The sequence below is a fragment of the Athalia rosae genome, chromosome 3, assembly GCF_917208135.1.
Source record: "Athalia rosae chromosome 3, iyAthRosa1.1, whole genome shotgun sequence".
Lineage (NCBI taxonomy): Eukaryota > Metazoa > Arthropoda > Insecta > Hymenoptera > Athaliidae > Athalia > Athalia rosae.
In genome coordinates, this window is record NC_064028.1 from 14,723,609 (window position 1) to 14,747,653 (window position 24,045).

Consider the following 24,045-nt stretch of genomic DNA (forward strand, 5'->3'; position numbering starts at 1 on the left):
TCATCGATATCCTCATTAAAACCATAGCAGTCTTCTCAACGAATGGTCAACAGAATGGTAAACCTTGATTTTGCTGTTTATTTAATTCAGTATAACAATAGTCAATAGATCATAATGCTCGTGCTTTAATTCTTCGTTCTCTTGAAAATTCTGACAAATCTCCATGTCATAAACTCCGATTAATTCCGTAACTGAAGAATATAAGAAATTTGTGTAAAATCATTTATATGTACACTATTTACATGATTATCTTACAAAAATACATATATATATGTAATAGATATATATATATACATATATGTGGTGATATATGTGTATATATATATAGGGATATATATTCTCTTATGTACAGAACCTGGGTAAAGATGTTTTGTACACATCTGTACTATAACAATCCTCATCAATTCCCATATCACGAATGATAAAAATCTGGCGTATAAAAAAGATTTTGTATTAAAAAACCTGCGTCAACTGATAGCGAATATCTCTCTAGCGTAGGGTCATCTTTGCTAGTTAGAAGAATAGATTGTAAAACCAAAAGATTTAAGTGATAACAAAGAGTATAGGGCTGGTGCTGGGCCCAGAGACCCTCGCACATCCGATCTTCCACTTTGCTAAACATGATTCTCAACTTCGTCTTTCAGTTTATTTTCATTTCAGAAGATTCTGTTTCCTTGTGTATAGTGATCATCATTTTATCATCTCCCGAAGACTGGCTATCTGAAGATCCTTCCTGCGTTGAAGTAGCAGCCTCCTGAGAGAAAAAAGAAAAAAGCTTTTCAATTATTTCTTATTATTGTTATTACTTCCCATCAAATTCGGAGTGTTTATGCAAATGATTTAATTATTTTCCTTGGATCGTCCATTACCTGGGATGCGGGAATGTCGCCGTGAATAGCAATGATGCTGACAGGCCAAGATTTTTCTTGAGGTGCCTCGGTATCTAAATCCCTGTCAGGATCGTCCACATCGGTGTCCTGAAGCAGATAATTGATTCATAAAATTGAGTGAATCGATTCAGGAAAATGAAATCTTTAGAATAAGTATACTAACTGTACTGCGTAGTTTCGTATGCGTCTTAATATGTTTTGTAAGATGATCGGAGCGCATAAATTTCTTTGTACATTCGGGACATTGAAACCGCTTTTCGCCCGTATGCGTTCTGCGATGACGCTGAAGTTCGTCGGATCTTGTAAACTTTTTACCGCAGAATATCCAGCTGCAGACAAACGGTCGTTCGCCTGTGTGCCACCTAAGATGAGCTCGGAGATGACTTGTCTTACCGTAGACTTTATTACACCCAGCTATGTGACAGACGTGTTGTCTTTTTCGGGTCAAATCCCTGTTTCTAAACACAGAAGAAAAAAAGTAAAATGACACAATTTTCATTACATTTATCGTCTCATCTCATCGATCCTAATATTCGACTCACCTATCTCCATCCCCGCAATTCGGGCAAGTGCAGGCAACTCTCCTTCGGTGTTGTTTGTTGGGATCGTTTTCAGCAACAGTTGGTGTATTCCCAGCCTGATACTGTTGAGGAGGCGGCGCGGGAGTGCTGGGCGCAGGAGTGGACGGTATCGTCTGAACAATTTGCCACTTGGAGGGATCGTTTCCTTCGAGATGAACAGCAGGTGCTGTGACGATCTGCGTGCCGGCGGTATTGGTCGGTAACGTTTGTACCGAAGCTTGTTGTAAAGCACTGGCTGGTATGACTTGAACGTTACCCAATCCAGGAATATTTTGTACAGGGAACGATTGCAGGAATCCATTGGTGTTCATTCCAGTTGTTGGTTGAAGCTGCATTATGCCGTTGCCCACGCCTCGCATCATACCACCCTGAGCGGTTAGATTTGTCAAAGCGGATGCTGGGATCAGTGTTAATTGTTGACCTTGAGCACCTGATGCCGAAAGATTAAGTTATAATTAACAAATGATAAAAAATTAATCAAAGTGTAAACGTCAATAACAATACCTGTTATCGTAATTGGCTGCATCGCAGTTTGGGGTTGCTGTGGTGCTTGGATGTGTATAACTTGGCTACCGGCAAGTTGGCTGGCGTCGATACTGGTCACTTTAATATCGCCCTCAATACTGTCTGGTTGTCTCGTGAGCGAGGAAAGGGTTTGGACATCTATCTTCTGACCATCCTTAGTTGTTAATATGTTTCCATTTACCGTCCTCCCAAGTGATCCGATTCCTACTACCTGGATAAATCAATCAGAAATATCACAATCTTCCGGTCCTCTAAAAAGGTGTTACTATATTTCCTTTCAAGTCTCATCGTAAATGATTTTACCTGAACATTGCTTGGCGTGCTGACCGATGTGCTCCATGTCGATACTGTCGGCGCTGGCGTGGAAACTTGTTGAACTCTTTGAACCTGATGTTGTTGTTGCTGCTGCTGTTGCTGTTGCTGCTGTTGTTGCTGTTGTTGTTGTTGCTGGTGTTGTTGTTGTTGGTGTTGTTGCTGCTGTTGTATGACCTGTTGTACAACCTGTTGTACTTGCTGCTGTTGAACTTGTTGAGCTTGTGCGACTTGCTGTTGCTGAACAGTCTGCACAACTTGCTGTTGGGTTTGCTGCTGAACAACTTGCTGTTGGGCTTGCTGCTGAGCAACTTGTTGGGCAACCTGCTGTGCGACTTGCTGACCCTGTAGAAGAACCAATCATCCATTTTAATGCATCGAGAACTACCTTTTGACTCGGATATTGAAAGATTAGCTAAAATTTTACCTGTAAACCCTGAAGCTGAGACAGATTCGCGATTTGAACTTGCTGTATCTGCCCGTTGGGAGTTATGATTTGTGCCATTTGGGGCATTTGCTGTAAAATAATGACATAAGGATATATGAATTTTAATTGTAAGGCTCGTTGCCTGGTTCTAAAAAAAAATACTTTCCAAATCCAACTCACCTGTGTGATCTGCGGAATCATTTGCGTGGTGGGCATATTAAAAACACTGGATAGTGCTTGAACGGGGAAGTGTACTGTTTGATAAACAGTTTGCCCATTGTTGACAGTAACCGGAACCTGAACAGGCACCGTTTGCTGTACCTGTTGCATAGGGAACTGCAACGGACGGACCTGTACGCTCTGCCCTGAAACATCCAGGCTAGCCTTGGAATCTGTCCGTTTGCCATTGTGGACGAGAAAGGCGACAGTTAGTGAAAGCGAAGCAATAAGGGATAAGCTACTAAGACTCAAGGTTTAGAATAAAGCGATTAATCAAAAACAAGCTCTGCGGGTGAGATATCAAACGAAAGTTAACAGCTTTTGTTATTCGTTCCTCGAAATTGGTGCATGCGAGAAAATACATGGAGTCATTGGACAGAGATAAAGCTTGCGGATGATTCGGAAGGAATGTGTGCGAGTCGATATTGTCCTAAAGTAGAGATGAAATGAAAATAACAGTCTAGGTTTACCTGTTGGCAACTGAACAGTCTGTCCGCCAATATTTTGAATAATAGATGTAGGGAAGACACTGGGGGCTCTGATGAGACTAACGGGTTGTGGAGTGATAATGGTCTGTCCATTAGCAAGTTGAACCTGCTGTCCACCCGTTGTAGCGAACTGCATGGTAGGTTGTGCTTGATGGTGATTCGTCGCTGCCGACATCGCTGAAGATGGAATAAAAAGTGCCTCTTGGCCATCGATGTTCACTGTCTGCATCTGCGGAATCACGTTATAGCTGAGCTGCTGCTGTTGCTGTGGTTGTCCTTGGTGCTGCAAAGTCCCCTGCCCCTGGCCACCGACGAGCTGAGCACCCTAAAAATTTATTTATTCAAGTCTTTGGAAGAAATCGATCATCACGATTCAGCGGAGGGTTTACAAACCTGTAAAAATTGTTGGGGCAAAGCCTGCACGGAGATGGTCTGAGTTCTTTGTTGATTCTGGTCTTGTTGTTGAGCGTGTTGCAAAGGCACAAAATTTTGCAATTGTTGCAAGGTAATAACCTGAGGCTGCTGCTGCTGCTGTTGCTGCTGCTGTTGCTGCTGCTGCTGCTGTTGTTGTTGGACATCGTGTTGCTGCTGCTGTTGTTGTTGGTGCTGTTGTACAACTTGCTGCTGCTGAAGCTGCTGCAAGACGTTAGCGCTCAAAAACCGGATCTGTGGCTGGGCATTTTGCTGTTGCTGCTGCTGTTCTTGCACTTGCTGCTGATCCACTACTTCCTGCTGCTGCTGCTGTTGCTGCTGTTGCTGCTGCTGCTGTTGTTGTTGTTGTTGTTGTTGCTGCTGCTGCTGTTGTTGCTGTTGTTGTTGTTGTTGTTGTTGTTGTTGTTGCTGCTGCTGCTGCTGCTGCTGCTGTTCTATGTGCAAAGGATCGTGGTCCTCGTCGACTTCCTCCTAGGAAATATATCGGTGGGTTCACAAAGAACGTTGGAAAATTGGAAAATTAATAATCCCCTCACGCACAGATGGGGATTGATACGCGAAATTGGGTAAAATGAAAGAAAAAGTGAGTGGCGCGTAGAGCTCCTACCGTGGTATCGGTCACGATATCCCTGTTCGCGTCTCCTCCTCCTATGGTAAATTGGCCCATGGCCCGTTGTGTATGTGGTTGTGCGTTTGGCGCAAAGTAAACAGCGCGTGATATTTATAACAATAATCGCGCTATTCTGATCCACCGGAACCGAATAGAGCGTTAAACAAAATCGAAGCAACCCCCGAACCCAGCGAATACCAGCGAAACTGAATCTCGATGTTGACAGACTCACTACGGTTGCCAAGAAGTACCGCCACGACGGAAACACGACAATGCTGGCTGGGCGCCGACGTCCTAAACCAAACCTAGAGGCGTCCCTCCGCCTCCTTTCGTGTCCCTCCCTCGAATCCAGGGGCGTGGTAAATAACCGAGTTTGGGTGCTAAAAACTTCTACGAAAATCAGAAGCGGTAACACATTAATTGCGGCCTCGCACGTAGTTATGGTCTAGTCGAGTAATTTGTGTGAATAAAAAACTAAGCAAACGGAGTTCGGACGGTTAAAACGATACTTGACACGCGCTTGGTAAATTCTGTTGTATTTTCCATACGGTCCTGAGTCGTTCGTCCCCCTCCACGCCCCGGGGCGTCGAGAGACGCGGCAAGGCGACGCTTCGCAAGGACGGCGGGTACAGGAACGACGCACACGGGCGCAACTGGGCCGGATAACGCATATAACCCTTTTTACCAACACAATTGAACCACACACGCCAAAGGCGAACCCAACGATATCGGGGAAAAGCCAGCCTCCACCCACTTTTACCCACGACGATCAGAGACACGTGCTCTTAAAACGCGAATTATTATTATCATCTTTATTCTTCTTCATAAACAGAACAAGATTTTCGACTCACCTTTAGCTCTACCTGCAACGAGGCCATGGTACGGGTACGGGAACGGGTTTTTGATAACAAACAATATTTCAACTGACGCGATTCAGACGCGCAACAATTGCGTGTACTTGGACTTTATTTTTCTTTTTCAATTGCAAATCATCGCAGAATTTTCTATCTTGTCACAGTCCTCGCAAGATTAGGAAACAAACTGATTACAATTTTGTAACATGAATCAACTACCACAGCAATATTCATTCGCTGATTGGTGTGTTCAACATACAAAAAAATTTTTACCGCAATATCTAGAATTCGAAAGGAAAGGAAGACTAAAAAAAAAAAAATGAGTTTCTTGAACCACGTTTTTGTCACAGGTTCTGGGGCGAAAGCTCGTGAGCCTTCAAAGTAGGATAATAATCCTATTTCAGAGTATAGTTATCGAATATTCACATTTTCACCGTCACTACGTATTCAGTTACTATACACAGTTATTTTTTCCCTCTAAGAGTGGCTGCGAGAATCGGTAAGAATTAACACTCTGGGTGAAACAGTATAAAACGAGGGCGGTTTTCAAATTATAATATTCGACGCCCACGAGGAGTTTGTTTTCTGTTTTCAATCGTGGATGAAAAACGTGCTCTTCCCCCTAACTCGCGCGATTCGAGGGAGGGAACTATCTTGTAACTCTGGGCGGTGCACCGCGAAGTTGGCCACGGACTAACGACGCACGCACAGCTGCACGAATTAAAAAAAGACGCCATCCCTCGGAATAGATTCTCCCTAATTTACGTCACTAGGGTTGCAGAGCATCGCGGGGTTGTTTCGATAATTTTGCTGTTTCTTTCAAGAACTATTTCTGCAGTTAACTCATTGTAGGGATCATTTTTGTAAATCTGAATGAAAAGAACTATCAGTCTTGTTTGTTTTAGATAGACTATATTGCACCAACAATTGTATGCGTCACAAAATCTCACTTACAAATAAATATCAATATCTCTTACACATTGAATTGTTGTTGCTGCTTCATGTTGCATCTTCTTTGAAAATTACTCATAGAATTAGGAGCAATTGACGAGAAGAAAATGAATAAATAAAATAAATATGTCGCCGTTTTTCAATATTTTCTACCTAACAAATATACATATTTCAACAATTTTCATTTTTGGAATAAATAATTATCTATGTAATACGGTTGGGTGGCTCGACTTATTCGAAGTGACGACTTGTTCATAAATAATGAATAATTACTATACGCGGTAATTCTCTCTTTGAACTCGCGACGCGATCTAATTTTCTCCAATACTTCAGAGGGTTGGAGTATTCAGAGAAGCGTTAGAGAAGGAGAGCGGTGTATGTTGATACCACAAGTAACAGATGCAATTACGCGAGTTTTAGAGGATTCAAGCGACTCTGCGAGGCTCTAAAGTCCGCCTCCTGATCTCTCAACGCTTATCTGCTTCTTAAGTATGTCCTGCTCGTGCTGCGCTTCTTCCATTTCCGCCATTCGAGCGAACCGTGAATAGGCAACGTGTCCTGATTTTATGGCAGACATCATCTGGGAAAAATAATTATCGGTTGTTATTTTGCTATGGGTTATCTTGTGAAAGTTTAACAATTTTATAAGATACAAATAAAATGAACGGCAATGGGATTTTAATACAAACATAACATCAAACAAATGGTCAGTCGTAGGATTGTTACTAGCTGGGTGCGAGTGTTGGCATAACAAGGTGTTTTTAAAAATAGTTAGAAATCAGGGCTTTTTAAAGTGTAGCGGAGAACAAAGAGCATAGATTAATAGGCTGCATGGACTTGACGGAACAGCATGATGTACGTCCGTTAAAAAGAGTCGAGAACTTAAAGAAGAAATCTTCAATGAAATAACAAGCTAAACATGCCTCTGGGAATTGCACAACACTCTTTGCTAAAAGACAGACCTGCAAGTATTCATCCAGTTCGACTTGACCGTTCATGTTAGTGTCGATTTCGCGCAAGATTTCATGAAGTTCCTCGCCAGGTACTTCCTTATCGCCGAAGAGCTGTAAATAAATTTATCGTTAGCATTGAATGTTCAACTTTCTTACCTGGAGATAATCTTGAAGCTCCATTTGTCCGTTGTACGTAAGGTCGATTTCATTCAATAGAGTATGGAGCTCTTCTGCCGACAGGATAATACCGAGGGCCTGGATATTTTTCATGTTCAACGATTAAATTTTCTCTGAAATTTTTCCTAAACCAAATATAAAAAAGGATTTTTTCTGTACCTTCAAACCTCTTCTTATGTCATTTATCGACACGTATCCTTTCCTATCCTTGTCGATGATTTGGAAACGTTTTATGTACAACTGGATCTCATCCTTAGTCAGGTTGATAGGGATCTTATCTCGCGATGCTCGGTTCACCATCTGACCCATCTCGTTTGCTAAGAATTCGCTCGCCTCTTTAGCTTGTTTAGCTTTCTCCTCTGCCGACCAGTGAAGCTCCTCTGCCATTATGTCAATTATACCAGGCAGTGCCTCCTGGGCTGCCTGTACGTTCAGAAAAGCCAGTCGCAACCTTCGCGCAATCATATCGATAGCTGTCCTTGCATATTCTCGTACGCCGTATCGAATCTGGGAAAAATATCAGAGATTATAGAAATAGGATATCAAGTTATACGACGAAAGGAATGTGATCACAAACCTCAGCATCAATGTATGGGAACTCGGGGTGAATTTTTTTGCCAATAATTGGCCATCGCTTGCCCGTCAGCGCTGCCATCTTTGCAACGGCAAAAGCTCGGTCACCATAGCTCTGAGCTAAGTGCTGAGCGACTTCGCACTCGAGGCCGAAGTCCTGGACAAGCCTAATGTACATTGTCGGAGTAAATCCATGAGCACCTTCCAGTAGCATTCCGTCAGTCTGACACCCAGAAGTAGGCTTGAGTTTGCACGCTACATAACAAATATGTTGATAATTTAGCCACTTTGAGAAATGAGAAAATGAAAAATAATCAGAATTCTAGTTACATACCGTCCACGGCTGCGTCAATAGCTTCCATTGCCATAGCTCTGTACGTAGTCCATTTACCTCCCGCAATCGTTACAAGATTTGTCGGACTGACATGGACAATGTGATTCCTGGCAAGGGATTGGGTGTTGGGCTTGTTAGGATCAGAGACAAGGGGGCGAATTCCACTCCAAGCGGATAAAACGTCGCCTCGTCTGACCTCAACATCGGGATTGAGATAATTTTTTACTTCTTGGAGGATAAACATGATTTCATCTTCTGTCGGACGGGGATTGTGGGTCACCTGACAGGGGAGATCCGTCGTCCCAGCTATTGTCTGCTTTTGCCAAGGCAAGAAAAAGATCACACGACCATCGCTCGTCGCTGGATCTAGAAGACCCATCTGATCAGGGCTGAATAAAAACGAGCAACATTACGATGGAAACTAAGGAGAGAGGTAAAAAATTGTGGAAAGATCTCGACAAAGGCTGACCTGTAATATCCAGGAAGAACGATGTGGACTCCGGAAGAGGGACAGCAGATTTCCTTAACGGTTTGATCGTCCATTTTACGAATGTGATCGGTGAATGGACCAGTAGCGTTGATTATTGCCTTTGCCTTGACGTCCCACTCCTCACCAGTAAGCTCATCTCTGAGATGTGCTCCGACCAAAACTCTTTTGCCATCCTAAATTTGATAAAATTTTCATCAGTCAAGGATCTGAAATTGCAGATGTAGTCCACACTCATGTAGCAGTCTGGTTCCTCATAAATTTTCTTACAATATCGAGTCCCTTTAGGAGATTGACGACACTGACATGGTTCGCTACGGTAGCTCCGTGTCTTGCGGCTGTAAGAGCAACCGCCAGGTTCATCCTCGCGTCATCTTGCTGCCCTGTTAAAAAAAAGCAGAAGTTTTCAGGCTCTAAATGGGAAAAGTGCAGAGCAAACATGTGATAGTAAAATATAGAAGCTGTTTACCATCGTAATAGACAATTGCCCCGGTCAATTTATCGCCTTTCAGCATAGGGAATAGTTCGAGGGCGTTCGATTTGCTCAGGTAATACGATGACTTTACAGTCTTGCTTCCAGCAACCACATCATACATTTTTATCCCAAACCAGTAATAGGGAATCTGCCACCATCTGTATAAAAATTATTATTTCATTATTCAAAAATTTTCTTTTTCTCTGTCACTAGAAATTTCTAAATTAACTAACGTGTAAACGGGTAACATGATGGGAAGAGGATGAGCGAGATGTGGAGCACTGTGAAGCATAGCTGCACGTTCGTGGAGTGCCTCTTTCACCATTCTGTACTGCTCGACATCTAATTGCATTATTGCTTTTTGTAAGTAACGAACTCCACCATGGATAAGTTTTGTACTTCGTGACGAGGTGCCAGAGGCAAAATCATCAGCTTCAACAAGGGCGGTTTTCAAGCCTGAAAGAATCAAGGGAAAATAAGCATCAGAGTTGGGAGTTTCACCAGCGAATAAAAACCTCGTTATATTGGTATGTAATATCAACCTCGAGTCGCCGCATCAAGTGCACATCCTGCTCCAGTAGCACCTCCGCCAATAATCAGTACGTCGAAACTTTCTGATTTGAGACTCTTGAGTTGATCATCTCTAGAAGGAAGTGGACGTTTCTGAGGTCTTGTTACTTGTTTCTCAGCGAAGACCTATTTGAAAGAACGTAGTATAAGCCTCCGCAATGTCAGTTTTGAAGTTTAATATACTGACGGTGTTTGAGTCTGTGAGGAAGTAATGAGAAGTGAGTACTCCGGCACCCACAGCGCTGGCCCCAGCTGCGAGTATGAGTTTCCGAGTCGCCATATTTCTGGTGTTAGATGCTGAGATATCCTACTCAACTGGTGCTCCTGTCACCTGAAATAATAAATGATGAAAGTAATATACTGCGATAGTAGCTTAATCGCGTTGGGTTATCAGACACTCATAGTTTCAATGTCAGACCTGTTGTCTGTGCTCCCCGGAAAGCTTGTATTTGTAAATCACCGACAATATCCCGTCTCGTTTATCCGCGTATGCGTCATATTAATCCGCAGCCTTGATTACTTGGCTATCCCCACGAGCACGTGGGATTTCGTAACAACCACGCGGAACTATCTCAATCCATCACGGCTCGCGAGGTGGTCAGTTCTTTTCTTTCTCCTTGTCGTATTTCCACCTTTGCCCGAAAATTCCCCCACCTTTATTTCATTTTATATTTTTTTTTGCAATCCCTTTCAATACCACGGTGAATGTAGGTCGCAATTCGATTCGAATGTTAATATTATCTCAATGGTATAATTACACGAAAATATTAAACTTGCTAATACGAAACATCACGGAATTTTTAATGCGTCGTAGTTATTTTGTTATGTTACTCAACGATGATGTAACTACTATAAACATGGTAATTAAAAGTTAATAGGATAAGAATGAACAAAAATCTGATGAATTTCTTTTTCGACGATCGCGCCTTATTGATCGTCTGGAAATCTAGCGTTTCCATTTCAACTTGGATCAATAATTGTAGCTCAGCTACGGTCCTTATGGCACAAGGTATTGTAGTTTCGAATTATTTGGATCCATTTCCCCTATTTCTTTTGCAACGACAGACGTTCGTTAACCACACGACATAACTGCATGCTATTTATACTTGAAATAGTGCGCGGGCACGAGTTTTGTGCCAACAGTTTTAAATGTCACGAGGGTGTGATGGGATGCATTTTACATATGATTCAGATGCTCTGTTCGTGACACCGACGACCTACCCAGCTGCCGCAGCTGCTTTTGTAGTAGAATAAAATTTTTCGAATGCACGAACGAACAAAACATGATGGAAAATAACCGGAGTATGTTTGATAAAAAAAAGCTGTAATAGTTTGTCTTCCGGATTCAATAATCGATCTCCGTTCCTTTCATCCCTTGATTTTCCAGCTGGCTTCTGCTACGTGTAGCAGACGAATGTTTTTCGAATAAAATTTACCGCGGCAAAAGATAAGATTACGTTCGCAGTACAAATGAATTTCAGTTTCGTTGGGATTCTTTTTTTCTCTCAAAATCATAACGCGGGCGCGGCACACCCCGGAAGAAACCGAATGTTTAGGCTGTTCATTCCGCGATATTTGTCTGTTATATTTATCTACATGAAGGATAACTTACCGGTCAATCTATTGCATTATAATATGACAATTGGATTTGAGGACAACTCGCAGGTGTTACCGTAATTCCTTTCCCCTTTATCCGGCCCCTCTCTCGATTCTAACAATAGCTATGCGTACGTTGAATTTTTAAGTCCCGGTTACGTAGTGGACGAACAGCATTATCATAATAATACATATGCGCGATTATTCTGTGAGCGGCTTTGAGACTAGGTTTACTACATCCTGGTAGCACTACACTGTGTATATGAGGATAATCAAGAAGGCCGAAGCGTTGATAATTAGCAAAAAAATTAGAATTAATTAGCGCGTTGTGTCCGTATTCAATTTGTTTCACCATCGTCCTACAAGGAGCTGAGAAACGAGTGAGAAAAAGGCAGAATGTTAATGTAAAAAGCGAAATGATAAAACCCGGAAGGAAAAGTAAATTAATTTGCGTAAACGAATTAAATGCAATACTCACAAAACTGCGTGATAGTTGTTTTCATTAGCTTAGTTTTATTGTTGATTCAAATATTGTTGAATTTTCACGATGGCCCTGGAGCTCATTATCCCCAGGGTATCTAAGGGCGTTCAGCAAAACTAAAATAAAACAAAATAAAAATGCTAAGCCTCGAACACCGTCAGTAAAAAACCACGCGACAGACGCATTTATAATATTCAACTCAAACTCACAGGAACCTCGACGAAGCCCAACTCAAAGATGGGCAGAGAACTGATGCCCGGAGCACAAGTGTCGCAAAATTTTTTTCCTGTTCGAAGTTCTTTTTTTTCATCGCCAACTGAATTCGAGGAAGTATTCAAAGGTGGCGATAGCTGTTACAGACGATATCGTGCAGGTATCAGGTCAAGGAGTATCACACTTGCTGTCAGATCCACTGGCGGCAATATTTTGATTTGAAAAAGATTATGCGAATCATTTCATCTAATCTATTAAATATAATAAAATAATACCTTATAAGATTAAACAAAAACGTGAAAGGGACGTGATCTCTTAAACTGATAATTACAACAGAGCGTCGTTTCATGATCGAAATTGTATTTAAATCCATTTATTGATACAACTGTCTCATTATTTTTTCTGTTTTTTTTCTGTCACTTTTGAATTTTTTATCTCTTCATTCACCACATACAATATTTGTGAAGATACATACTCAACACACTTGCTCACCACTCACACTCGGAAACATACACAGCATTTCAAAAATTAATCACCCGCAGTGAATAATTAAAACGACACTATGAATTAGCACTTGGAAAAGAATCATTACTATCGCTGCTTTGTTATTTAATTCCAATTTCATACTTGTCACGATCGCTCAAGTAAAGAATGAAGGTCATTCATTGATGATCCTTAGTATTATTTTTATTAATTAATTTCATTTTTCTAGTTTCATCTCGTTATAAGTTATTTTCTCTTTATCTTTTTTTTTTGGTTTTCTTAAAAAAAAAGAATCGAATTCTACGGGCAATGTGAGAAGATCGAGGAAAAATTTTTGGACGAGGATAGATGACATGTAAAATTTATGTAGTTATAAGTAAGTATTTTGTTATTGGATCTGGAATAATTTAAATTCTTTATAATAATTATGTCTATATCGTTAGCAGTGATGGTTTGCTATCCTTTGTTTCTGTTTATTTCATTTTCTTTTGCTAGAATTTTGTCCAAAATATTTATCATATCGGCCCAGAATTCTTTAAGATCCAGGCCGGCAGGTTCTGGAAAAAAGACAAAATAAACCTTCCGACTTCAATTCGTTTTGATTTCTAATTATGGATTTGTTACGAGCGTGTGTATATTACGAAAAACGTAAGCTATATGCTCAACGACAAATCAAATGAAAGGAAAGAAAAAAAAAAAAAAATTACATATATCGTAACTCGTATCGAATGTAAAAAATTGCATTTATTTTTCTATGACTTATTTATTTGTTTTTCTGTTTTTTTTTTTTCCTTTTCTTTTTCTTCTGTCTCTACGATAAGGGAAGGAAGGTAAATATAATTAACGATCGCCAGGAAATTATCCAAATATTGAATTATACTTAGGAACGATACTACTACGATATCGTATGTATCGCGCCTCATTCGACGAGGCTGGCCACTTACGCATTTGTACACTTCCGGAGACAATAAGGACGCAGCTCAAGCGACGTAGGTGTAGACTTTTCTAGATTCAGAGAACATCGCGATCAGAAATGTAAAAATTTTCAAGAAATGATAAGAAATACTAATCAATTTACCTGTCTTCAGTCCGCGCCAGGTAATCTCGCTCGATGAGTCCTTCGATACGTTTTTTTATGATAACTGGAGATGGCAGGAATCTGTCGCGTAGCTGCTCCGTGACTTCGGTTACAAGGATATTGTGCTGCAAAGAAATAAATAAACAAAATAGATAAATATATGTACGATGAGACGAGTTTATCTTAAAAATTCTCGTAATCTTTACCTTGAACCATAAAACAGGGAAATAATAGTTACTCACCGGCATTTTCTTACGCGCCTTCATTATTCGCACAATGGCAGCTTCTATTTCATGCTTTCGATCTTCGTCGACCTTATTTCTAGTTTCTCTTCTCTCTGGCTCAGATTCTCCCTTTGCAGCAACTGTCTGGATTTTCACCCTGGAATAAACAAAATGAATTTTCATCGAAATATCGATCTGGAGAAACGTTGAAAATACCGAGTCTTACCGATGAAGTTTACTGGTAAAGCTATCATTTATGCTGAAACAATGAGACGGTTCGATTTCCTTGGTCCTTGGATGTTTGAGGAGGACTCTTTGGGTCGCTTTTCCCATTGCAAGCGATTGAAGCGCTCTAACCAAATCGCGCTCGGGTATATCGGTCTCGTTTTGAATTTCCTCGTAAGTCAATCGATCTCTATTGTTGAACAGCATGAGGACGCACATCTGGTAAGTTGAAACTTGGATAATATGTTTTCGTGGATTTCCACCGTTGCTGGCACGCTGACTCAAAAGACTACCACTGCTATTGGCTATGGAACTAGAAGACGAGGGCGCGTCGAGGCCTCCGCCGTTGGAGTCCTCCTTACGAGGTCCATGGAAAACCGCGTTCAAGTCTGCCGAACCTAATTGAGGTTGTAGCGTCAGCTGACGACCACTGTGCTTTGCGAGGTAAAAACATCGAAACGCGTCGAACGCTTCTCGGGGTGCAGAAGGAACTGTGCACTTTGGCGTCGCTGACTGGGTCGGCCAGAATCCAGTCGTCAACACTCTGACGCTCAAATCAACTCCATGGAGACTCGTCTTGAATGGTTAATCATCGCAGATCAGGAATCTCGGTCCATATAAAAAAGGGTACCAATTATTTCTAATCAATTACTCACGCCAGAAGTCAGAACGTGCTCCTTGAACTCCTCCATTATAGTGTTGCTGACTGTCATGTCCTTGAACATTCCTTCTAGCTTAGACGTAAACTGACAACCACATTCAGTCTGTTAGGGAAAATAATAAAACTATTGTGATTTCCAGGTATTTGAAAGAGTCAGAATAAATTTTGTGCCGTGAAGTCCTGCGCTAGCTGACTGTCTGACTATGCGTCAGAATTCTGGGATTTTAAAAAGTAAAGTGCGAGCTTAGCTAAACCATGCAGAACTCCAAGGCACATGCTGCCACTTGATTTACCTACGATTCTGCCAAATGATTAAATGTTAGATGTAATTTTTTGTTGGTTTTACCACGCCGTTAATAAAGTCGAAAAAAATGGTTTTCAGCATGGTTTACAAAGCAGACACTTACTTGACATGATTTCAGGATTGGGATACAAGGTGGTCGGTAATACGCTACTCTAATTTCACTTTTCTGGAGGATATTTTTGATCGTAGAAAGACAGAATCTTGTGAATCTTTCGGTGGTTCAGCACTCAGCTTTTTCATCGCAATTAGAACATCCACGTCTACGTTGAACGCGCCCTGTGCCTAACATAACTGTGCCATTTAAAAACGCTGCTCATTTTTCACATTACAAATGTCGCTAAAAATTCTATCAAGAACACATGGGAGCAGCAGAACTTCTTGTGCTACTAGATTACGATATTTCAAATCCAAGGATAGCGTACCTTGAGCTTGAAGATCATATGTTTTTCGCTATCATCGGAGACAGATTTGTTAAGAAGGAGTCGCTTGGCTAGATGCTGCTTGTAATATCGTTCAAAGACATCCTTCTCCTGGAGGAATCTAAAGAGGACCAATGTCTTGTCTAAAACGCCCTCGATTTCCTGCTCTGTCATCTGTTGAAAAAACAATTAATAATCATAATACGTCTCTGTCTAATGACCGGAACTTCGATGACAACTTACCCCCTTGACACCTTTTTTGAGTTTATCATCTATGAAAAGCGACAGATATTCCGGACTCTTTGCATTGAGATTAAGGAAGTGTTCAAAATCTGAGGCTATCATTTGTTTGAAGAGTTTGTCATTGTTAAAAGAGTGGTACAAAAAATGATCAAAGCGGTCTTTGAGATCCAGTAAATTTTGAACAAAGTGAATAGCATTCGTGGTCGGCTCATGCTCCTCCTGGACAAGGGCACGCCCCTGTTCCCTTAGAAACTGCGACACACAATCAGAAACTGTACGCAAACCATCTGTGACTCTTGAAAACAATTTGTACATGCAACCTAGGTCTTCCGTCTTCTGATTTTTCAGCATATGCACAACTCCACTGTTCTCCATCTGTTTGGTAGTAACGCAATTATTGGTCAGCGTGATTTGAGGTGTTTCAGAGAGGAGAAGGATTTAAATTCAACGAACCTCAACGATGGTTTTCATGTGAATTTTAATCAATTCTTCTTCGACTACTTCCACTATTCTCGGCTCTGTAGATTCGTCTAAGTAGTGTTTAGCTCTTTCGGACTCTTCGCCGATCCTTGCCTCAACTTTCTTGATGTACACGGAGGCGCTGTTCTCACCAAGAAATTTCTGTGACTCCATCTGTTGTGTTCAATTGAATACGCTCAATAAACAGATGAATTTTAGAAGACAGACTTGGAGACTTAGAAGAAAATAACTAATAAAAACTTGCCCTGTAAAATTCTGCACTTTGTTGTAAGAAAGGTCTTTCAAAATCCTCTTCATAAACTTGGCGACAGTTTATTCCAAGCAGCATCAGCATCTGGCAAGCATTTTTTATTGCAATTCGATCTACGACCTCTCCCCTTCTTTCACGTGCTACCATCCCTAGCAGTGTCTCGCGCAAATGATCTCTGACACAACCGTACCTTACTACCTAAAATTGTTAATCCAATGGGTTAAACATACAGAAATGAAATAGGGATGATTGGGAATAACATCTGCTTTCATTACCTGATCCCTGAAAATAATGAGGCCCAAGTTATAGACGTTGTCAACATCGTGTTGTTGTACGTAAACTCTGTCCATGTACATTAAAATATCTCTGATCATGACCATGGATGTTTGATGATCGTTCCAAGCCTGATTTAGAGTTTGAAGGAAATTGTTGTGGAGAGATCTAAGGACGTCTTCTCGAACCTTCGATTCGAGATGCTGTGTAACGACCTCTTTCAAACCCGTGTAAAGACGTTCTCCATGTTTGTGGAGGACCATTGTATAGGCATTACGATAAAGCTCCTCAAAACTCAGACCAGAATTGTTTTTTTTCTGAATTTCTTGTATAGCATTCTTGAGCAACGCCCAAATACTTTGGACGAATTTCTCATCCATAGCCATCTGAAATTACAAACAAAGAAAAACATTGTATAATAACGTATTTATGACCAAATTGAATAATATCCCTCACAAGGGTATCGACGATCACAAGCGAACTGGAATTTTCCGATCCAAGTAAGCTGGGGATAGGGTCTGTTGCACCCGGAGCTCCCCGTGCAAGTTGGAATACAGATCTTTCAAATATTTGTTGCTCCATTGTTCTTTGATTATTATTTCCATTGGCTCATACTTTCCAAAGATAACCTCAAGTAAATTTTTTCACTCAGAAATGTGAGTGAATTCTGACAGATAACATTTGACAGCACTGATTTTTAATGCAATGTAAGATCTGAAATCTCCATCACATTCAAGGCTATAAAAATTCCTAAAATACCATGAGCCACTGGAGTCTATATCTTTCATTGATTTGGTAACATTTTAGACTTAAAAATTTAGCTGAGAGACATTGGGAGGATATTTTTCTCTGATTTCTTTTGTTTGTTTTATTTTTTCTATGAAGTTTTTTTTTTTTATTTCTAGTAGAAAAGCGAAAGAATCTTCTTCTATAATTCTGTTGTCAATGTCAGCTACTATGGCAACTGTCAAGGAAAAAAAAACATCGGAGAGATTCTCTGCAGCATTTGCAGTGATTTGACAGACTGCATGTCTGGTTTAACAACAAGCTTTGAATAAGAATCTTTTGTTCTGATCAAAACATTCATGACAGATGTTCGAGAGGCATATGCAGGGAATTGTAAGACATGGAATTTTGTCACCGATTAGATTATTTTGGGAGTAACATAATAATCTGATTATAATGAAGATTGGAAAGTGAAAGCTGTAAATGTTACTGAATAAAAGATGTGATCTAGGTTAAAGGGGCAGAGGGGAGGGAGAAGTAAGGGGGTGAAGCGGGGGAAGGGGTTGCTTTATTTTTCACGTCAGTACTTGTGTCAATGGATAATCTTCTCTCTTGTCAAAAGCGTGAGGGGGGTTAACAGATAGATGAATGCGTTAGATGAATTTCGATGAAGGAGAAATAAAATTTTTTAAAAAATTTCCAGTCTTTCTTACCGGAAAAGCGCGTATCCGCATTTTCTCTTTCTTGGGCAGTGAGCCGCTCTTCATCATTTTTGCTAGGGATCGTCAGGATCCTTGTTCAACTATACGATTCAAAAACACTCAAAAATTGAGTCAGTGTTAATTTGTATTTCCGTAAACATTTACAAAGTTTATACGAAGTCATTCACGCACCGACTAGCCAGGGCGGACGGTGGACACGGGGTCAGAAGAAATGACAAGGGGAAGGGGGCACAAGACACGACACGGATTCTGACACAAATAGCGACTAATATCGAACAATTCCAGTTATGAAGGATCAAGATTAGACTACAGGAGATTCGCTGATGATTTATTAGCGTGCAAAATAGCCATGAAACCCCCGCTTCTCTCGGGGGATAATAAGCGATCGAGTTTATTATAAAATGGAGGCGACACCAAAACACTGTAAAACTCGCGTCGATTTAATCCGACGTTTCGTTTTTAAGCTTCACAATAGTAAATTTATTATCAACGGAATGTCGCGATTCCATCCACAGATCGAGGCATCTTTCATTTGAATTTCAAATATACCAGAAGGTATTTTCCTTATTTTTAATCCAATGATCGTCAGGCGGACGGGATGACGGAACGAACAACTGATCAGTGATCACCATTTCCCATCATCAGGCCATTCGGCAATTGCAAAGTTGCAGGCGCACTGATGGCGGGCTGCGTTCAGTTATTCATTTAATAGATAACCTTGAATTCTTTAGCTCAAAAGTGAATGCTGCAAATGATTCAGCACTGAATTACATTAAATTGTTGATATTTTATTTAATTACAAACGTCATCAATGCAATTGATTAAATTCATAGAACAAGCGCGGGCATACCGGTTGTGGGCTAACCAGTGCAACACACTACGGGCTTTACAGCGATATCGTCTGATGGCGCCATACAGGAAATATATGAAACTTGGTTCGAGTGCTAATCGACCCGAAGTCGACCTATCATTTTAAAAATTGTAATGTACTTGTAGTAAAGTGATTGAACTTAAATTTAGGTATTTTTCCTATTGAATGACAGGACTATAATCTTGTTTGTCATACGTGTCCGAGTGGAGAGTGTTTTGCGGTATACGAAAACTGATAAACGGCAATCTGATTGGGCCAAAATGACTGAGCCATACCTACAGAAAGCAGATTGTAACGTATACCACAACATTGAATTCCTGAAGTCCACTTGATCTTTGACCCCTTCATGTAGTTTTCTAAGTCAGCTATTACATAGCTTGCACTCGATGCCACCAAAAAGGAATATTGAAATACCATTGAGATTCTGATAAGCCTGAGCTCGCATTGTTGCTTTCTTGTCCTGTTTTTCTGATAGTGGTGAAATCATTACTTTCTGAGGAAACCACACAACTAATAATAGTAGATACTGTACTGATAGAGACAAATATTATGCTGTAACTCTAGTGTACGTGGTAAAAAATTGATATCTAATTTAAAAAATATTTCACTTCGGCAGCCCATAGATGATTTCATGAAAGATACATTTTTTAATAACAGATGTTATCACGAATAACATAGTTTATTATTTGTAATTAAAAAAGACTTTGATAGTGGTATCAAATGCTTGATAATCAAAATAGAAAGACCATATATTCCATAACCCGTGACCCCTCGAGTCACCGACCTTAGGCAGTCGGGTAATTATACTTGGTAATACAGAAATGAAATCCTCAGAGCTTGGATTTCTTTGCATTGGCAAGTCTTTGTTTTTCCAGTCACGCCGCAGCGAGGGCTCTTCTCAAGTTCTCAGCTAACTTATCCATGAATTCAAAGGTTTCCATATAATCTGAACGTTGAACATTATTCATACCCTTGATACAGATCGCAAGATCCTTGGTCATACTTCCAGCCTCGATAGTATCAACGCACACTTTTTCTAGGGTCTCTGCAAACCTTCTAAGCTCTTCGTTGTTGTCAAGCTTAGCCCGATGCAACAAACCTCTGGTCCAAGCAAAGATCGAGGCTATCGGATTCGTCGATGTTTCCTTACCCTGCTGGTATTGACGATAATGACGAGTTACAGTTCCGTGCGCAGCCTCTGCTTCTACAGTTCTACCATCGGGACAGAGGAGCACAGAGGTCATGAGCCCCAGAGATCCGTACCCTTGAGCAACGGAATCAGACTGCACATCTCCGTCATAGTTTTTACATGCCCAGACAAACCCACCCTCTGATTTCATGGCGTATGCTACCATGTCGTCGATGAGACGATGTTCATACCAGATATTTTTTGCCTCAAACTGAGACTTGTATTCCGCCTCATAGATGGCCTGGAATATATCCTTGAATCTTCCATCGTATTTCTTGAGAATTGTGTTCTTGGTCGACAAGTACAGAGGGTAAGCCCTAGAAAGAGCATACTGGAAAGAACTGTGAGCAAAAGCCTGAATGCTCTCATCGGTGTTGAATTGGGCTTGAGCTATGCCTGCTCCCTTGAACTGATAGACGGTGTGCTGAATTTTGTCACCCGATTCTCCGGTCCAAGTAATTTCCAGTTTACCGGCTCCTGGGACTACAAAGTCAGTAGCTTTGTACTGGTCAGCATGAGCGTGACGCCCAATTATGATGGGCAAATTCCAACCAGTGACTAATCGAGGAATGTTTTTGCAGATTATGGCCTCTCTGAAGACCGTACCACCCAGAATGTTCCGGATTGTTCCGTTGGGGCTTTTCCACATCTCTTTGAGGTTGAACTCTTTCACTCTCAACTCATCAGGGGTTATCGTTGCACATTTTATACCCACATTATACCGTTTTACGGCCTCTGCGCAGTCCACAGTCACCTGGTCGTTAGTCGCATCCCGGTTTTCCATTCCAAGATCATAGATATGTAGTTCGATGTCGAGGAATGGTAGGATCAGTTTTTCTTTAATAGAATCCCAAATTATCCGCGTCATCTCATCTCCAAGGATGTCAACGACGGGTCCAGCCTGTAAGAATTCCCCATAATGTGAAAGTGGAATAGAATATCGTCGATCAATAACTCCACAACTTAATCAGCAGTTGATCTTGATTTTTGACAATTTTATCAAATCAAAATCACCAAAGACCTCTCAGGGAATCCGAAAGAGGTGGGGCCCGGTGGAGGGGATTGACCTATGCCCGGTGATTGGCAATTAACAACTATTTCAATAACAACAGCTGTAGATCTATGGCTTCAGGAATAGTTGTGGAAGACAGAAAGTTTGTTGCACAATCGACATGGAGAATTTTCTATTTAGAGATATAGTATATAAATGAGAACCAATCAAAGGATGGCAAGAAATTAGAAAAAAACAGATAGTAATGACTTTTCCTGCTGCCGTCATAAATAAATCTATTCGTAATTTGAATGTTTGTGTTGGATAAACTTTCATTACCTTGATTTTACTCATTGCTATTGAAGTGAAGGCGAAGCTTCTGGAGTGTTGTAATAAGGCAAAATCCCGTTGGGCTTGTCGATAGCCTGAGGTATCACCAGGTGAAGAGCAACGTCCGAGAAGGGCGACGGTCGACGTACTATTGCAAACTAATCGTTCGCCACCGATGCCGGCACTCGTAAATGGGAGAGACAGGCGAGGCAGGGATCGTAACATGGCGATAGCGCCGGTTATTGTTATTATGTTTAAACTTTGGTTTAAACGATAGGTAGAGTTGGCAAACCGGGGACAAACTTTTAAAAAAAGCTTGTCGTACGGCAGAGCACACGATACCGTTATCCCTGCTGCATTGTTCACTCGGGCGTTACCCTTATCGTCAACGCGGACGAGTCAGCGGGGCAATAATAGAGAATTAATCCTCATTGGTGCACGAATTGATTCGCCATCTCCTACTTCCAAATACATTGATAATATAATTGATAACGAGTGGTCTACGTACATCATTCCTTTTCATTCTTATTTCGTAATCGTGATTACGTAACATACGAAAACGGAACCGATAAAGTGGCAGTCGACTTATGTATTGACCTCCGTCGTACCTCTATTCGAATATAAACAAAATAACAAACAAACTGCAGTAGCGCCACGCCATTTTTATCTCAAGTTTCTCGTGATGCTTCAGATATTTTGGAGTCGGAATTGTGGAATTGGACTTACGATAATACTCGAGTAGAACTCCGCTTGTTGTCACTGTCAGCTGTCATAAATAATTTAATATAGAACAAAAGGCAAGTACGATATAACAGAGCCGTAGGTTATCGAATTTTTAACAAGAATGATGATTTCTTTTCAGATGTTGTCCATGGAACGTATACCTGATCAAGTTGGTTACTTAGTATTAAAAGAGGATGGGGCTGTGCTTACGGTATTACAAATGACAATGAACGTCGCAGCACTTCAATCATTCTCTTGGTGAATTTATTATTCCTCATTCTAGTCTGGCGGGGAGTTGGAGAATGATGAACGAATCGCAAACATAGTTATGAGTCTAATAACCCTTACGGACACCATCGATCCTAAGGCGTTTTCGTCTAACGATACTTTCAACAAAATATCAATCACTTATGGAGATCACTGCTACGTTATTTGCCTGTCGAATAAGAAAATATATGTCGTTAAGAAGAAAACTGTATCTCTAACTTCTTCACAAGAAGGACAACAACAACAGCAACAGCCCACTGTCAATGCCTAAAAATTTCATAGGTGTTTTTACATAAATCATACGATTTCCATGTACATAAATATCGAGTTAAAATATTTGAGCCGTTGAAAAGGCATTATACATATTTTATCTACGAAAATAAAAATTATGTTACTACCGATTTCGTCTGTTGATTCCTACCGCAAAAAAAGTAAACCAATTTTCTGAATTCCAAAGTGTTGCAAAAGGTAAACATCACCGATGACATCTATTTGACTGAGGTGCGCATGCGCTGGTTTGAAGCCATGACATTTCCGCGACCCACCGCAACTGCGAAACCGCAATATCGTCAAATCCATTGGTTTGACAGGAAAGTTTTATCAGCGATAATTTGAGTAACACTTGTATCAAACATTCCGCATTATCATAACATAATGACGCCCCCGATGGAAAGAATTCAAATTTTAGAATCAATAGAAAAGGATATAATTAGCTGTTTACAGAGTGCTGGTAATAGAGATACTCCTCACAATAATTCTAACCTCTGGAATCAGGATTCTTTCGAGAATCCTGAACATACACGATTAAAAATATTTATAGTTTGTTACTCGAGGTGATCATACTTTCTCAATTCTGCAGAAATAAGCAGGAGTCTCATAAATTATTTATCGCATGCAATTTCAGGCCAAGCATTTATGGAACTTAGCAAAGAGAAGTCAAGTTTAAAACAAGCCGAGGGTCACACTCATCAATTTCTAAAAACTCTGGGCCATGTGGAGTCGAAGTTAAGCGAACAAATACACTACTTGACACAAGTGTCCACAGGTAATTGAAAAATAATTCTGAGATTTATAACTGAACTTGGGATTAGAACTCACCATTTCTTGGAAAAAATAGGGCAACCTCACGAGGGATCTGGATATGCTAGTCAGAAGGTTCTTCAAATGGCATGGCACAGGCTGGAACATGCACGCAGCAGGGTGAATGAGTTGGAAAGGATCAAGAACAAACATTTGCATGGGAGAACGGTAGTCAGATCGTCACAGCAGCAACAGCAACAGCAGCAACAACAACAGCAACAAATACCTACTAGTATTTCCCTCCAGCCTTTGTCACAATCCGGTGTTAATTCCTAAATTTAATTCGAACGGAAATTCCTGCATTTTATATTTGTTAGTGCAATAAATGCTGAAAACAATTACCGTTACCAGTGATCTT

General features: G+C 40.7%; 6 protein-coding genes across 15 annotated transcripts; 2 read left to right on the forward strand and 4 right to left on the reverse strand.

The window, feature by feature from the left end:
• Window positions 1-58: 58 nt before the first annotated feature.
• On the reverse strand, window positions 59-6,092 carry LOC105691912 (transcription factor SPT20 homolog). 3 transcript variants are annotated; one of them, XM_048653266.1, is made up of 12 exons: window positions 5,336-6,092; window positions 4,482-5,268; window positions 3,836-4,345; window positions 3,425-3,767; window positions 2,916-3,127; window positions 2,736-2,825; window positions 2,300-2,653; window positions 1,976-2,207; window positions 1,433-1,901; window positions 1,054-1,348; window positions 870-977; window positions 59-754 (listed from the first exon to the last, which is right to left on the reverse strand). In XM_048653266.1, exons 2-12 carry the CDS (start codon window positions 4,539-4,541, stop codon window positions 641-643), a joined length of 2,787 nt encoding a protein of 928 aa, XP_048509223.1. In that variant the 5' UTR covers window positions 4,542-5,268; window positions 5,336-6,092; the 3' UTR covers window positions 59-640. The 3 variants fall into 3 exon arrangements, with proteins under 3 accessions (XP_048509223.1, XP_048509225.1, XP_048509224.1); XM_048653268.1 differs by lacking the exon at window positions 4,482-5,268; XM_048653267.1 differs by lacking the exon at window positions 5,336-6,092 and having other exon boundaries at window positions 2,916-3,100.
• Window positions 6,093-6,233: 141 nt separating this feature from the next.
• LOC105691910 (glycerol-3-phosphate dehydrogenase, mitochondrial) lies at window positions 6,234-12,272 on the reverse strand. Of its 5 annotated transcripts, none has more exons than XM_048653270.1 (12): window positions 12,145-12,272; window positions 10,046-10,189; window positions 9,831-9,984; window positions 9,522-9,744; window positions 9,283-9,446; window positions 9,084-9,196; window positions 8,796-8,989; window positions 8,327-8,715; window positions 7,997-8,247; window positions 7,579-7,926; window positions 7,252-7,353; window positions 6,234-6,869 (listed from the first exon to the last, which is right to left on the reverse strand). In XM_048653270.1, the coding sequence occupies exons 2-12, from the start codon at window positions 10,136-10,138 to the stop codon at window positions 6,735-6,737; spliced, it is 2,166 nt and encodes a 721-aa protein (XP_048509227.1). In that variant the 5' UTR covers window positions 10,139-10,189; window positions 12,145-12,272; the 3' UTR covers window positions 6,234-6,734. The 5 variants fall into 5 exon arrangements, with proteins under 5 accessions (XP_048509227.1, XP_048509226.1, XP_048509229.1 ...); XM_048653269.1 differs by having other exon boundaries at window positions 11,933-12,157; XM_048653272.1 differs by lacking the exon at window positions 7,252-7,353 and adding an exon at window positions 7,399-7,497 and having other exon boundaries at window positions 11,933-12,157.
• Window positions 12,273-12,487: 215 nt separating this feature from the next.
• LOC105691864 (cullin-3-A) lies at window positions 12,488-19,596 on the reverse strand. Of its 3 annotated transcripts, XM_012410639.3 has the most exons (12): window positions 17,245-17,952; window positions 16,791-17,174; window positions 16,510-16,713; window positions 16,239-16,418; window positions 15,786-16,160; window positions 15,546-15,716; window positions 14,815-14,922; window positions 14,160-14,734; window positions 13,952-14,090; window positions 13,710-13,834; window positions 13,576-13,636; window positions 12,488-13,188 (listed from the first exon to the last, which is right to left on the reverse strand). In XM_012410639.3, the coding sequence occupies exons 1-11, from the start codon at window positions 17,368-17,370 to the stop codon at window positions 13,612-13,614; spliced, it is 2,412 nt and encodes an 803-aa protein (XP_012266062.1). In that variant the 5' UTR covers window positions 17,371-17,952; the 3' UTR covers window positions 12,488-13,188; window positions 13,576-13,611. The 3 variants fall into 3 exon arrangements, with proteins under 3 accessions (XP_012266062.1, XP_020711417.1, XP_020711415.1); XM_020855758.2 differs by lacking the exon at window positions 17,245-17,952 and adding an exon at window positions 18,228-19,596 and having other exon boundaries at window positions 12,488-13,636; XM_020855756.2 differs by having other exon boundaries at window positions 12,488-13,636; window positions 17,245-17,950.
• A 138-nt stretch (window positions 19,597-19,734) lies between these two features.
• On the reverse strand, window positions 19,735-21,981 carry LOC105691865 (isocitrate dehydrogenase [NADP] cytoplasmic). The gene is made up of 2 exons (XM_012410641.3): window positions 21,627-21,981; window positions 19,735-21,197 (listed from the first exon to the last, which is right to left on the reverse strand). Exons 1-2 carry the CDS (start codon window positions 21,840-21,842, stop codon window positions 19,983-19,985), a joined length of 1,431 nt encoding a protein of 476 aa, XP_012266064.1. The 5' UTR covers window positions 21,843-21,981; the 3' UTR covers window positions 19,735-19,982.
• A 91-nt stretch (window positions 21,982-22,072) lies between these two features.
• On the forward strand, window positions 22,073-23,008 carry LOC105691868 (ragulator complex protein LAMTOR4 homolog). The gene is made up of 3 exons (XM_012410644.3): window positions 22,073-22,414; window positions 22,480-22,551; window positions 22,624-23,008. The coding sequence occupies exons 2-3, from the start codon at window positions 22,480-22,482 to the stop codon at window positions 22,876-22,878; spliced, it is 327 nt and encodes a 108-aa protein (XP_012266067.1). The 5' UTR covers window positions 22,073-22,414; the 3' UTR covers window positions 22,879-23,008.
• A 168-nt stretch (window positions 23,009-23,176) lies between these two features.
• On the forward strand, window positions 23,177-24,025 carry LOC105691867 (mediator of RNA polymerase II transcription subunit 11). 2 transcript variants are annotated; one of them, XM_012410642.3, is made up of 3 exons: window positions 23,177-23,337; window positions 23,512-23,652; window positions 23,725-24,025. In XM_012410642.3, exons 1-3 carry the CDS (start codon window positions 23,262-23,264, stop codon window positions 23,961-23,963), a joined length of 456 nt encoding a protein of 151 aa, XP_012266065.1. In that variant the 5' UTR covers window positions 23,177-23,261; the 3' UTR covers window positions 23,964-24,025. The 2 variants fall into 2 exon arrangements, with proteins under 2 accessions (XP_012266065.1, XP_012266066.1); XM_012410643.3 differs by having other exon boundaries at window positions 23,299-23,440.
• Window positions 24,026-24,045: the final 20 nt, after the last annotated feature.

Excerpts from the sequence above, each read along its gene's own strand:
- LOC105691865 (XM_012410641.3), bottom strand. The coding sequence starts at position 21,842 with ATGTTACGATCCCTGCCTCGCCTGTCTCTCCCATTTACGAGTGCCGGC. Across the intron at positions 21,198-21,626 it reads TAGCAATGAGTAAAATCAAG|GCTGGACCCGTCGTTGACAT; the intron begins GTAATGAAAGTT and ends GAATTCTTACAG.
- LOC105691912 (XM_048653266.1), bottom strand. The coding sequence starts at position 4,541 with ATGGGCCAATTTACCATAGGAGGAGGAGACGCGAACAGGGATATCGTG. Across the intron at positions 1,349-1,432 it reads AATTGCGGGGATGGAGATAG|AAACAGGGATTTGACCCGAA; the intron begins GTGAGTCGAATA and ends TTCTGTGTTTAG. Across the intron at positions 978-1,053 it reads ATACGAAACTACGCAGTACA|GACACCGATGTGGACGATCC; the intron begins GTTAGTATACTT and ends TATCTGCTTCAG.
- LOC105691867 (XM_012410642.3), top strand. The coding sequence starts at position 23,262 with ATGACGCCCCCGATGGAAAGAATTCAAATTTTAGAATCAATAGAAAAG. Across the intron at positions 23,338-23,511 it reads TAGCTGTTTACAGAGTGCTG|GCCAAGCATTTATGGAACTT; the intron begins GTAATAGAGATA and ends ATGCAATTTCAG. Across the intron at positions 23,653-23,724 it reads CTTGACACAAGTGTCCACAG|GGCAACCTCACGAGGGATCT; the intron begins GTAATTGAAAAA and ends TGGAAAAAATAG.
- LOC105691868 (XM_012410644.3), top strand. The coding sequence starts at position 22,480 with ATGTTGTCCATGGAACGTATACCTGATCAAGTTGGTTACTTAGTATTA. Across the intron at positions 22,552-22,623 it reads AGGATGGGGCTGTGCTTACG|TCTGGCGGGGAGTTGGAGAA; the intron begins GTATTACAAATG and ends TCCTCATTCTAG.
- LOC105691864 (XM_012410639.3), bottom strand. The coding sequence starts at position 17,370 with ATGGAGCAACAAATATTTGAAAGATCTGTATTCCAACTTGCACGGGGA. Across the intron at positions 15,717-15,785 it reads TCAAAAAAGGTGTCAAGGGG|ATGACAGAGCAGGAAATCGA; the intron begins GTAAGTTGTCAT and ends TTTTTTCAACAG. Across the intron at positions 13,637-13,709 it reads CTGGCGCGGACTGAAGACAG|AAAAGTCTACACCTACGTCG; the intron begins GTAAATTGATTA and ends CTCTGAATCTAG.
- LOC105691910 (XM_048653270.1), bottom strand. The coding sequence starts at position 10,138 with ATGGCGACTCGGAAACTCATACTCGCAGCTGGGGCCAGCGCTGTGGGT. Across the intron at positions 9,985-10,045 it reads TCCTCACAGACTCAAACACC|GTCTTCGCTGAGAAACAAGT; the intron begins GTCAGTATATTA and ends TCTTTCAAATAG. Across the intron at positions 8,990-9,083 it reads TCCTAAAGGGACTCGATATT|GATGGCAAAAGAGTTTTGGT; the intron begins GTAAGAAAATTT and ends TATCAAATTTAG.